Source organism: Gossypium hirsutum, chromosome A11 (assembly GCF_007990345.1).
Source record: "Gossypium hirsutum isolate 1008001.06 chromosome A11, Gossypium_hirsutum_v2.1, whole genome shotgun sequence".
NCBI lineage: Eukaryota > Viridiplantae > Streptophyta > Magnoliopsida > Malvales > Malvaceae > Gossypium > Gossypium hirsutum.
Genome location: NC_053434.1, coordinates 768,713 through 781,788, shown reverse-complemented (window position 1 = coordinate 781,788; position 13,076 = coordinate 768,713). Strand labels below are relative to the sequence as shown.

At 28.7% G+C, this 13,076-nt stretch overlaps 1 protein-coding gene across 1 annotated transcript; it reads right to left on the bottom strand.

Moving 5' to 3' along the window:
• Positions 1-2,025: 2,025 nt before the first annotated feature.
• LOC107923035 (protein PSK SIMULATOR 1) lies at positions 2,026-3,720 on the bottom strand. The gene has a single exon (XM_016853244.2). The coding sequence runs from the start codon at positions 3,562-3,564 to the stop codon at positions 2,179-2,181; it is 1,386 nt and encodes a 461-aa protein (XP_016708733.1). The 5' UTR covers positions 3,565-3,720; the 3' UTR covers positions 2,026-2,178.
• Between the last annotated feature and the right edge of the window lie 9,356 nt (positions 3,721-13,076).

Genomic DNA, 13,076 nt, shown 5'->3' with positions numbered 1-13,076 from the left:
ACCAAACCTCCGAACTGCTCCATTCCTGGCCTTGAAAAGGATTGGGCCACTACTCTCTGTGTACCTCTCGTTAAAGAGACATTTGAGAATATAAACATATGTGCCTAGTAAAATATATAAAAAGAAAAACATCAAGTAATGTGCCAGAGTTTTGACAAATCATAATGAAATAAGTGATTCCGGTGACTCTTTATTTTTGTTTGGTATCCTTCGTGTTTTTATGTTCGGGTTTGTGGTTGTCTTCTTTGTTTTTATGTTTGGGTTTGTGGTTGTCTTTTTGAGAAATTTCTTTTAATTAAAAGTTGAGTCGGTGGGAAACAATCAAATTGCATTACATTGAAGTTATATGGTTTATAAATAGAAGACAAGAGGTGGCAGGGATAATAGAAATAGAAAATTGGAATAATTTAGAGGTATTTATGTATTGAAAAGAAGAGAGGTTGAAGGGGTATTGAGCCATATTACAAATCGCATTATGTTCGGATCTGGTCCATGTCATCTGTCTGAACATCCTCACCCAAATTGGACATTGATTTGTGAGTTTCCAACTCTTTCAACAGATTTTAAGAAAATAATAATATAATTAAATTCCTTGGGGTTTTTAAGAACCAAGTACAGATTTGTCAAACTTTTTACCAACATTCCTCACTACCAATAGCAATGTGGTCACGATGCTAAAAACAGCTTATTGACAACTTGCCATCCCTTCTTGAAACTCTTAACCCTCTCACCCCCATGATGTGAATATTTATTTATGTTTCGTTGCGTGCATTGTATTGATTCACATATAAAAAAATAAAAAGAATCCCTTCGCCCCACTACTTCCGGCAGGGGGCAGCCAGTGGTGGCCGTTAGCAATCAAATGTATGTCCCATAGAATTGGTCCAAAGATATATTTGCCGGTTGGCTGGTTTTTAAATTTTAGCATATGAAATCACCCCAAAAGTAATTAATAAAGTAAGAAAAAAAGAAATTCATGGAATAGGAGGTAGGGGCTAATATGTATCTGCTCATCACATCTCTCCCTTTTTAACACTTAGATATTATTATAATCTAAATTGTATTTGTGAAAGTATTTAAAAATTTTTAAGTTGGTATAATACTTAGAATTATTCATAATCCATTCCAATCCTTTAATAGAAGAATAAACACACTTCAACATGCTTAAACTCACAACCGAACTAATACTCAATCGGCATAGTTTAATTAATTTTTATCATATTCTTATTTAAAATGTTTAATTTAAACGTGTGTTATGATGAGGGGCCAAAAGGGGAGACAAAAGGTGGGAACATTTACGAGAAAACTAAATCTTAATTAGCCATATGTGATACTATGAGCTGTACAATCAACAAAGTACATACATATAGATTATATATATATATTTGCACTAATTAAAAAAATACAAAAAGACATGAACAAAATGGTCCATGGAGATGGCAAACAGAATAATGGAGGAGTACTTTTTCTTTATAGTTTAAGCTAAACTAGATCCTTTGTGATAATTTAAAAAATTCCAACTAGTCCTTTTTTTCCCCCATATTTTATTGCTACATAAATAAAATAAACCCAACTAGCTTTATAAAGTACATTCGAGCTTCAATAATAATATTTATTAATTAATAACGAAGTGTACCTAAATGCTTTACCAAAATTTGTGGAATTACAAATGCACAAATTTTTTTTTTTATAAAGTTTGCCTAAAGTTGAAGAATCTAGCGTGTGCATATACCATTCACATTTTCAATCATTAAATATTAAGAAATTGAAAAACATATTATTTAGTATATGAAATGTTGAATTTATAAAGGAATATTTATTTTCATATTTCATGATTTATCATTAATAAAGAATTGAAATAGCATTATGGAAAAGAAAGCAAATGTAATAAATAGTTAAAGTAGTGTATAAGGTAATGAATCTAGATCGGTCCCAATAATAACAACAAAACAAAACAAGATCAAATAGTATGAGTTAAAAAAAATGGAATATTTTCACATGCACTATAAGCCATCGATGAAAAGCCATGCAAAATTTCACTCAAATTCATCTCTATAATATTATATATTATTAATTATACCATTTACAGAGGAACCCTTAGAAAGATCTGAAAACCCCCCATTGACATAAAATTTTGCAGAAATTTTCTCAAGTTAAAATTCCCAGAAAGGGAAATTATCAACTTTGCACATTAAAGTTGCTACATTCGAACAATGCTTTTGCTGTCATTTCCCTTTCGAATCTCCAAATGTAGTTCAAGCCGACCAGCAGCTCAGTTATGGCTGCTTCGGTCTTGTCTTTGTTGGCGAAGAACAGTGTTTGTAATAAAAGAACATTTGTTTTAGGCAACAAGTTTTGTTGTTCGAAGCTTCTTTCACTTTGCCATTTGATCATGTTGTGTGCTAATGGTGATAACCAACCCAAGATCCTTCCTAAAGCTGTTCTCCATTCTCCGGCGAGGATTGGGTCACCGGCTGAAAACCCGACTCCTTTTAACCTACCCCTTAAAGATGACCGGATGCTGTTCGGTAACATGGAGTAAAGATCATCTCTTGCATCAACGCCTACCAGTTGTGGTGACTTGATCATTTTTTCAATGATGATGATCAAGTTAGCATAGTGTAAAGCTAAAGCTGCCGCACCTAACGTGCTCGCCGGAGGCTTGAGGAGCTTTGTGTTCGACTCGAAAAACCCGAACCTCGAATCTTTGTTTTCTTCTTCGGAAGGATTTTTTAATGGACCTGACATGAATCCGTTAGGGTTTTCAGTTGGATGAACAGTTGCAGAAGCTGATAGGCTTCGTGGTAATATCGAAGGACCAATCCCAAAAATAAGTTTGATCCTTGCTAAGATAGTGAAAATTGATCTCACCGCCATGGAAACAACCATATCAAAGCTTCGATTCCATAAAGATCTCTCTTTTAAATACTTAACTTCTTGTCTTTGCCAGAAAAGCTTTTGCTGCAAATCAATAATCTTTTGCTCTTTAATCGAAGAAGAAGGACAAGAAGAAGATCCGTATTCTTTTAAACACTTCCTCAAACTGTTCTCCACGGTCGATAGTTCCTCCATTTCTTTATACAAAGTGGCTGTGATCGTCACATACCTATCCATCTTCTTGTTTTTAGCTTCCATTTCTTTAGAACTCAAAACCCAACCATGGGTATCATGACCTGAGTTAGCGAACTCATTGAACCACCGATCAAAACACTGAAGACCCGAGTCTTGACACCGTGTGCTTATCCTCGAAATATACTTAGCCAACAGCCTAACATTCTCGGCGATCTCCGCACAAGCCAGCCCCAACAGGAAAGACTCGTCGTTCGACACGATCTTACGGACTCCTTCGAGAGATACCGATTCATCGCGAAGACGAATTACGTTCTTATCGGAAAGTGAAGTCCAAAGGTGAAGAAGCTTCGACATAAGGCCGGCGATTTCAAAAGATAAAACTCCGACGGTGGATTTAACATGCTTTGAAGCTTTTGAGTTCTTTGGAATTGATATCTTGGCAGTGTTAGAAATCGTTTTCTTCACTTTTATTAACCAAGTTTCAAGAGCCATGGGGTCAAATTGAAACAAATGAAAAAAAAAAAGCAAAGCTAAACCCTTTGAAGATAATGAAATTTTTCAAAGAGAAATAATTGAAAGAGTGGTGTTTGCAGCGAGATATAAAGGATATAATGGAAAGAGATGAAAGCTTCTTTTTTTCAGATATGAGGCTCGTGGGATGTTGAGGCCATTATACACATAGCAAAAAGAGTTTAATTATTTTAATTAATAATAATAAGAGATATACAATAAAATAAATATGCACTGACAGGTGACAGCGCGTGATAAATGAACTGATGAGGGTTTTTATTTGTCTTCATAGGGTTTCAATTTCAATCGCTCTGGATGCGCGTGGAAGGATTAAACAATACTACAAGCGTGTCAATATTTATCTTAATATATTTATATAGATAAATTATAATTACAAAAATAGAATTGATTAAATTATTTGAAAGTTTTTATTTAAGTTATTAATTGTTTAAGTTTTTTTTAAAAGTTTGATAAACTAGTTTCAAGTAATAATTCAATAATCGATATGGTTGATCAGTACCTATCATCGAGTACAAAAACATATATTAGATTCAAGTCGATTTAATATTCAAAACTATTTCATTAAAAAAATTGAATTGTAAATGGGGAGTGAAATGAAAGCTTTTAAGTAGTGTAAGTGATGCGAACGGAACAATAATTTTAACATCTCAATGTTTTAAATACATATTTTATAATATTTTTTAAAATTAAATGATTATAATGTAAAATTATTAATAATTTATATATGAATTTATCGATTTAATTGATATGATTTAATGAAATCAAAGGGAATAAAAATCTGGGTTTTTGGTAAAAAGAAACTTTATGTGGTGTGTATGGAAGCAAAGAAACAGTTTTGGTTAGATGCTGTTGGGTTTTTAATTTAATTTTCCAAAAAGAAAGAAGGCAAAAGTCATATAATTATTGGTCATTTCCTTTTGGAATTCTTATAACATCGTCTTTTTCTTATGAGTGGCTTTGTTTTTGTGCACATTACTGATCTCATCAACCTTTCCTTCATTTGGCAATTCCTTTTTTTACATGTAAGTAGTATTAAAATGATTAGATAAATTAATTGAATTATGCCATGAATTCAAACCTACTCTTTTCATCTCTCTCCCTTGTTATCAAATCAATATTTTTTTAGGACACTACTTTTGAGATTTTTTTAATAATACTATTTCTTTGCTTTAATCATTTACAAATCTTTTTTTTTTGTTGCATGGGAATGCTATGCCATGAGCATCCTAAGTGAAAAGACAAATTTTAATGAAAATAACCACCAAAAAAAAGGAAATTATCTCCTCTCTTTTTGAGTTTTAACCTAAGGTAAAAGTTGAAGAATATGGATTTGTGAATTAGATTGATTCGATTTATTGGATCCATAAATGAATTGATATATCATTTCAAATAAATGAATTGAATTAATTTTTGAACAAATTCTTTAAAATCAATACAAAATAAAAAAAATTGGGGTAAAAAGTACTTGTAATTTTTTAAAAATGAAATAATTTTTAAAACTTTCAATTATTTAAATAATTATTATGAAATCAGTGATTGAATCAATTAAACAAAAAACTGATCATTTTATTAATTTGATTAACAGTCCGATTTTTAGAACATTGTTTATTGCTTGAGATTGTTACCTTTCACAATGTTTTTAAGATATACAATAGAAACAAGTATGACAGTTTTGACTAAACTCTCAAAAAATTAATCACTCTTACTGATCAATCCAATCATGTTTTTAAAAAAATGATCATATAATCAAATCTTTATAAAATCTAAATTTAAAGATTAAAATAGATAATTTAAATACTAAGATAATAAAAAAATAAAATACTAGAATAAACTTAATTACCAAATTTAAGAGCCAAAAATTATAAACAAGATCCCCACTTACTCATTCAATCACATGGGATGGTGAAAATATTTTGGGTGAGTGTGGGGGTCATCACTCATCAAATACAAGCGAAGACAGCCTGAGATTTGACAATCGCCATTTCTAAAATTCGTGTGACAAACACTTCTTTCTTTTCTTTTCTTTTTTTTACTTTGGAAGGGGGCGATCCATTGCCTTTGCTTTTGGGTACAAATGGAAAGGCAGTGAAGACTGGCCTTTGTCTACATTTTCATGCCTCGATTACTGTGCCTCTTATAACTATAACCCCATCACTTCCCACTTGCTTTCTTTCTTTATTATATATACTAAATCAACCCTTCATCTCTCTCTATTAACTTTCACATTCCAACTTGTGCTTCTTTAATTCTATTTTACTTCGCCTTTAAACACGTTTAACAGTGCCCAAATTAAGAAACCCCATTAGTGCTCTAGAAATATGAATTTTTTTGGCTTAATATCGAATTTAATCTTCAATACTTACATTTTTTTAGTTTAATTCTTAATATTTTTTAGTTAAATTTAATTATTAAAAGAGCCAAATTACTTCTTTTAATAAAATTATTGACATTACATATGTACTTCATACTAACATATCATCATTTGTCTTATAAAATGCATCAACAAATAAATCTAAATTTATAAAAATATTAAAAAAAAAGTTCATAAAATTTAAAAATATAACGTGGCCATGAGAGCTGTCATGTTTAAAAATGTAACGTTTCAGTCGATATTTTCATTAAAAAACAATTCGACTAATTCTAAAAGATTAATCGTCAAATTCAACTCATTTTTAAAGGTTAAGGATTAAATTTAATTTTAAAAAATAAGAGCTAAATTTAGTTTTTAAAAAATAGAAATTAAATTGACAAAGACAGTTAATGTTAAAGACTAGATTTGTCATTATATTTTTTTTAATAATTTTGAGCAAAATTATTTTGTATTTGTAGAATTATTTACTAAATTAACTTAATTTAAAATGAAATTTAATTCAATAATGTTCCTTCATTAATCCTTGTTAAATATTGATAAACATCAATTAATGGTTATGATTATCACCACATGATGAAATTCTTTAAAAGAATCATCGATATGTATGCTTGTTTGAATGGACATCATTTCTCTCGAAGGATAATTGGGAAAGGAAGCCTCCCCAATTTTATTAACATGCTAAAAATACAGACATTAATGGCTAAATGCCAAAAATCCAAATCCAAATCCAATGAAATTAACCAAAATCTTTCTCTATCTCGAATACACATTTTAATATTATGGATATTATCCAAACATCAATTTCGTTATTCTAAACTGGATTTTGTCCCCATTACATTTATTTAAGTGTAACCATACATTTTACTATGGATATTATCCAAACATATATTTTAATATGCTTGTTTCTTCAATTTTCATTGACTAAATATATATTTTATGCTAAGATTGAGAGGTTTAGATTTAAAAATAAAATCAGAAAATGGAATTGATATGTATTTTTAGATGAATGCAATGTACTTAGGTCTCTAAACTCTAGGAAGATCTTAGATTCACTACCGACTTATAATTTTGACCATGGGGGTTTTATGAATCAATATGGACTGTATATAATAATACATCAGCATCTAGCTGCTGTACAATATTGACTCTATTCACATGATGCGACCTAATAAGTAAAATTACACCTATATATTTTTTTAACTTTTTTGAAAAATTTTATGTTTCGGTGATATAATTTAAAAGTGATTTTTTTTATAAATATATACAATAAACACTTAATCTAAACTTATAAATTATTCTTAGAGAGTGTTTGATAATCTATATTATTTAGAATTTTGTAATTTATGAATAAAGAATAATGTTTGTTTAAGTATATTTAAACTCACATTTTTATTTATGTTATAATAATAATTGTATCAATTGAATTAATACTCAAATAACATATATTGTAATGTATCACAGAAGCTTTTGTATTAGGAGTCAGATTACATTTTATCTCCTTTTACTAAAAAAAGAGATAAATTAGTCCTTATAAGTTAGATTAAAGAATCAATGAGTCTTTTTGTTAAAATTTGCATCTATTTCTATTGTTGAAAATTGGTTATAGTATGCCAACATAAGGTATGCATAACATGCTACATGTAATTGTCTAGTTATTTTGTTAATAACACTAAATTTTGACAGCAAAAATTGATAAATATTTTAACAAAAAAAATTAATTCATTATTTAATTTAACGTATAGAAACTAACTAATTTTACTTCTCTATATTCAATATTCTAAAAACCTTTCCACATAATCCCACCTTAAACGACATCACCTAAAAGAGAAATTGCTTTAGCCATACTAAGACACAATAGACAAAACTAAAAGGAAATTATTAGGAAAAAAATCTTGAAATATCACTTTATCAAATTGAATCCAGCTAGAATCTCATTTGTTTAATTAAAAAACATTTTTTTGTTAAATCACATGACATGAAGCTATCGCTATATAAAGTTTTGAAGTGGAAATTGTGTGCTAAAAAAGAGTTTCCTTTTAAAAAATTGTAAAAGCTTTATTTTATTGAACCATGCGTGCTAATGTGGAGTCACGCCATGCCATGGGCAGCAGCATGCTGGCTAAGGCCGAGCTCCCCGTGCTGCCACACGGTCCGGCTGTCGCTCAACATTAAATCATGAATGAATATATAAAAGGCTTAGACCGAGGACCTGTTGTTATGGTGTGTGACTGTGAATGTGATGCCATCATCATCATCCATATACATGAAGCGTGGCTCATGATTCCACTTAACCCATATAATTAATGCATCATTTAATGGAGACATTGCTCTAAAAGGTAAGGTTTTAATCGATGTCTTAAGCCAATTAATTGCACGAGATTAATTAATAACCAAGTTGGGTCATTGAGATTGTTAAAGGTTAATTTTTTATGGAAGTTATAATAACATCAACAGTTTTAGTCATAATTACGAGAGTTGCAATGCAGAAAAAAATTAATCCATAATTTATACACAATAAAATTCGAATTTGAATAATTAAATGAATTAAATACATAAATCAATGATTTAAAACCGTATATTATAACTGTCGGCACAATTCTTTACTAAAACTATTCCGAAAGGGAAATAACCTACTTTGCAAAAATTTAGGTAAGAAAGAAACAAAGAATAATAATGTACAACTCTTGAAGCATATAGTGCCCGATTCTTGTCCAATAATTTTAAAGATGCTGTGGAAAGAGAGATTGAAAGGGAAAAGTCCTATTGTCTTCCATTGTTGCATCTTTTCTCATTCATTTTTATCCATGCTCACCCAAACTAAATTTTCTTGCGTCCAAACCCTTCTTTTCTACCAGTTCTTATAAATACAATAATCTCAATAATTATTTAAATGATAGGAGATAAGTCTTTAGTTCTAAATTTATAATTAGCTAAAATGGAAGATTTCCATATCAATGGACTCACCCAACCGGTGGAGTGGATCCAGGTAGGGCCAGGATAACCATGGGTCAGGTAGGACCGACATGAAGACTTTCTTAATTGGAAGCAAATGAAAGGCTCTGTTTGGCTTCTTGTTTATGTGGACCAAATTAGAGGTGTGCATTTACTAAGATCCCACTACGAGTGCTTTTACTATCAAATTAACTCCAAATAAAATAAAGAGGAAAAATATTACGAAAAAAAAAGAAGCAAAAATAGAAAAAGGTTTTAGAGTAATAATAATATTGGGTAATGAAAAAAAAAAGGCTTCTTATTGATCAGAAATGAAGGAGCACTGTTCCACTTTTGCTCAACATTCCTTAAAGAAAATGGTCCCATTACCCTACAAATTTGCCAACAATCTCTTTACATTAAGATGATGTTTTTTTTTTCTCTCTCTTTATGTTTTTAGAATCAATGTATCTTCTATCTTTAATTTATAGTCTATGTCCATGAAAATTAGCTTTTTTTTAGATTTGTAGTTGTTATTTTTAACAACTTCCTATTCAAACAAACAAGCATGAATCTAGAAAATTTTTATGAGGAGTGAGAATTAAATTATAAATTTTTAGGAGGTTAAAATATAATTTTATCATATATTAATTTATAATTTCATTATTTTTTAAAAGAACTAAACATTTTTTTTTCATTTTAAGAGGACTAAAATATAAATTTATGGAGAAAAATTACAATTGCCCATTTTGAGGGCTTGACTGCCTACTCTATATTCATTCATGTATCCAAAGTCATAACCAATGTTGTTGGAGCTGCTGAATTGCACCGTGAACTGATGAGTGTACCGATTTGGACTAAAATATTAAATCAAGGTTTTGAGCAAAGCACTTACCTACATTGAACCAAGAATCGGAACTAGCTAAGTTGGTAAAAAAAAAAACAATTGAATTGAATTTTTTTTTTTACTTTTAGACTCAATTATTAGTTAAAATCTGATCTAAACCAATAAAACTCAAAAAAAAAAACCAAATAAAAAAAAACACTCTAAAAAAGTTAAATATATTAAAATTGTTATTTGTTTATATTTATATTTTTTTAGATTTTTTTTTTTTAAATTTGGACAGTTGAATTGATGATTCAGCTAATTGAACAAATTGAATCAATATTAGTGGTCTAACCGGTTCAATTATTAGTTCGTTTTTGAAAACATTGGTTCTAGTCTTATAATATACCATGTCATTACTTTCAATACTTGTTGATTTCCAATGATTTTGAACTAGATTGACCGATCGGATTGGCTGATGTACTAATTGGACTAAGAATCTATTGAAATATAGATAAAGAGAATGGTATTGAATCGATTAAACCAAAAACCAATACAACTTGATTGAACTTAATTTTCTTTTTTATTTTTAAAATTGATTAAAATGATTAAACCGATAAACCGATGACATGAATTATTCAAATTCTAGGGTTTTTGTATGTATTGCCTTGGCTTTGGTTTCGCCTTAATCAATGAACTATGTGCACGTGTGTAATTATGATTGTAGGTACGTGGTAGACCTAATTATTCACCCACACGCACGTGCATGCGCCCATCTACCATCATGCTAAATTGGTAACCTAATGATGCAGTAAAATAATAGTAATAACATTTAAAAAAGGTAGGTTATTCCAACCCAAAATTTGGTTCCATATTTCTTCTTAAAAGTAATTACTAATTATTACAAATCAATAAAAAGATGCAGTAAAATTTAAATACAGAAAATAATCATAATATTATACAGAAACGAATTCAGGGGCTGGCAAGGGCCCTGACCCCCTAAAATGGAAAATTATTGTTTCGATATTTTAGAAATTTTTAAAATTTTAAATTAGTTAAGGTAAAATTATACTTTGGCCCTCTAAAATTATGAAAATTTAATTTGATCCTTTAAAAATTATAAAAATAACAGACTATTAAAAATTAAAATTTTATTTCGACCCCTAAAGAATTTTTCTGATTTTGCTCATGATATTGTATATATAATGTAATGTGTTTAGTTATGAGTGGTTAAAAAACTTAATTTAAGGTATCATAGTAATCATGTGATGGTTAAAAGTCATATATATATATGCATATGTTTCCTGTTACATAATTATTTCAGATTCTCTAAGGAAGACCACCTTTAATTATTACATCGTGTCCCTGGTGAATTCAAAATGAAATATACTTTTGGGGGCATTAATTAACCTAAAAATGATGTCTTTTTTTTTTTAAATCTCATTAATACATTCTTTTTATATGTTGGACAGTCCAATTAGTATTACCTTTTGTTTATGGAATGGATTTGAATCAGGAGACACCATTTTTTGGATTTTTTTTTATAGTATCATGATTTTTTAGCAAATGTTATTGGCACAATTATTGTAGCCAAGACACGACATAGACATGAAAGTTAGATATGTAAAATTAAAAATTATTACAAACGGAAATGAAACTTGTGTTTTATAGTGTAGATAATCGACCCAAATCTGTGGCTCAACATTTTTAGTATAATCCTTTTAAACAATAAGCAAATACGATATTGGGGCATATTAGAAAGTGAAATGCACAAATTGGACCCTATTAAAGTATATGGAAGGTAATTGGGTCATCTTGGCCTGCAAATCTTGGACAATACGGCCGTAACGAGCATATGATATGGACCATATGGGATCATAAGGCTTCATTTTATTTTTATAATTAATAAATATATAAAATCAAGAATCCTTTAAACTTTATAAATAAAGAAAAAACAATAAATTTTACAGAAATTATTTTTATTTTTTAAATTTTAAATTTTTACTAGTTAATCTTAAAATGCAAATTAATGTACCAAAAGTTTACCTATAAATTTATAAGTTTTATTAACAATTAATTTTAGGCATAATGATAAATTTAATTCTTAATGTTTATTTTTTTGTCACTTTAGTTTTATTTATTTTTTATTATTTCTGTATTTAATCTTTCAAATTTAATTAAATTATTATATTTTTAACGAAAAAAAATTATTGGATCATTAACAATTTAATGATATTGACTTAATAACCCATGTGACAATATATGTGTAGATCATACAAGTACCAAATTAAAATTAGAAAAAGTGTTTGTTAAATATAATAAAATGAAAATGAAGTAAAACTGAAATATATATTGTTGACACTGCCAACGTTTTCCAATCCCTTATCCCACGGCTTTTCTCACCTTATTCCAAGGTGCAAGGTCATCACCGCTCGACTTAATGTCATAATTATAATTTTAGTGCCTCCTAAATGTAAATTGTTCAATTTAATTATTTTTAGTTTTTGTTTAAATTGAACAATTTTAAATTTGGCCCTTCTAAAAAATTTAAAATTCAATTTAAGTTATTTTAATTTTTTTTTTACCTTTGGCCCCTCCAATTCTTTTAATTTTTTCTCGATCCCTAGTATATAATTCTTGACTTTGCCCCTGCATGTTTGTTCCTTTTTTCTTGCTAGTTTGTACGAAGTTCATTGAGATATTTTCTGCCAAAAAAGTTATTGGCATTGAAATTGATGGTGACAGAAGCTTCGTCACTACAAATTGAAAAATTAATTTCCGTTGATATAAAAAGTATAATTTGCTATTTCCGTCGAAGAAAAGTCTCCAAGTATATCACTCAAAATCTGATTTTAACATTTTTTTGGTTAAAAATACAAAAATTTATCTGTCAAAATGTAATTCATCTCTAAAAGAATCCATTCTTGACTTTTGGGAAAAAAAAATCTAAATTGGCTATGATAGTAAAATTATTTAAACATTGAGTTACTCGTTTAAATTTAAAAATTCTTTAGAAATTTAAGAAGATTTGAGTAAAAATATTAAGAGTTTGAGTAAAATTTAAGTCGTTTAAAATATGAATTAAACTTAGATTCTAATATTTAAAACTCGACTCGTTTTCAAGTTTATGATTTATTATTTATTTTATTTGTATATATATATATTCAAATATGAAAAATATATATGAAGTCATAGATTTAATAAAAGGAAAAACAAATATAATGGTAGTAAACTATAATTGTAATTAAACAAAAATAATCGCCTTTTCTAAAAAAACAAAAGTTCTAGTACGAGCAGAGATGAATAGATTTGAGCAAAATTTAAAGTTCATATTTTGAATTGAAT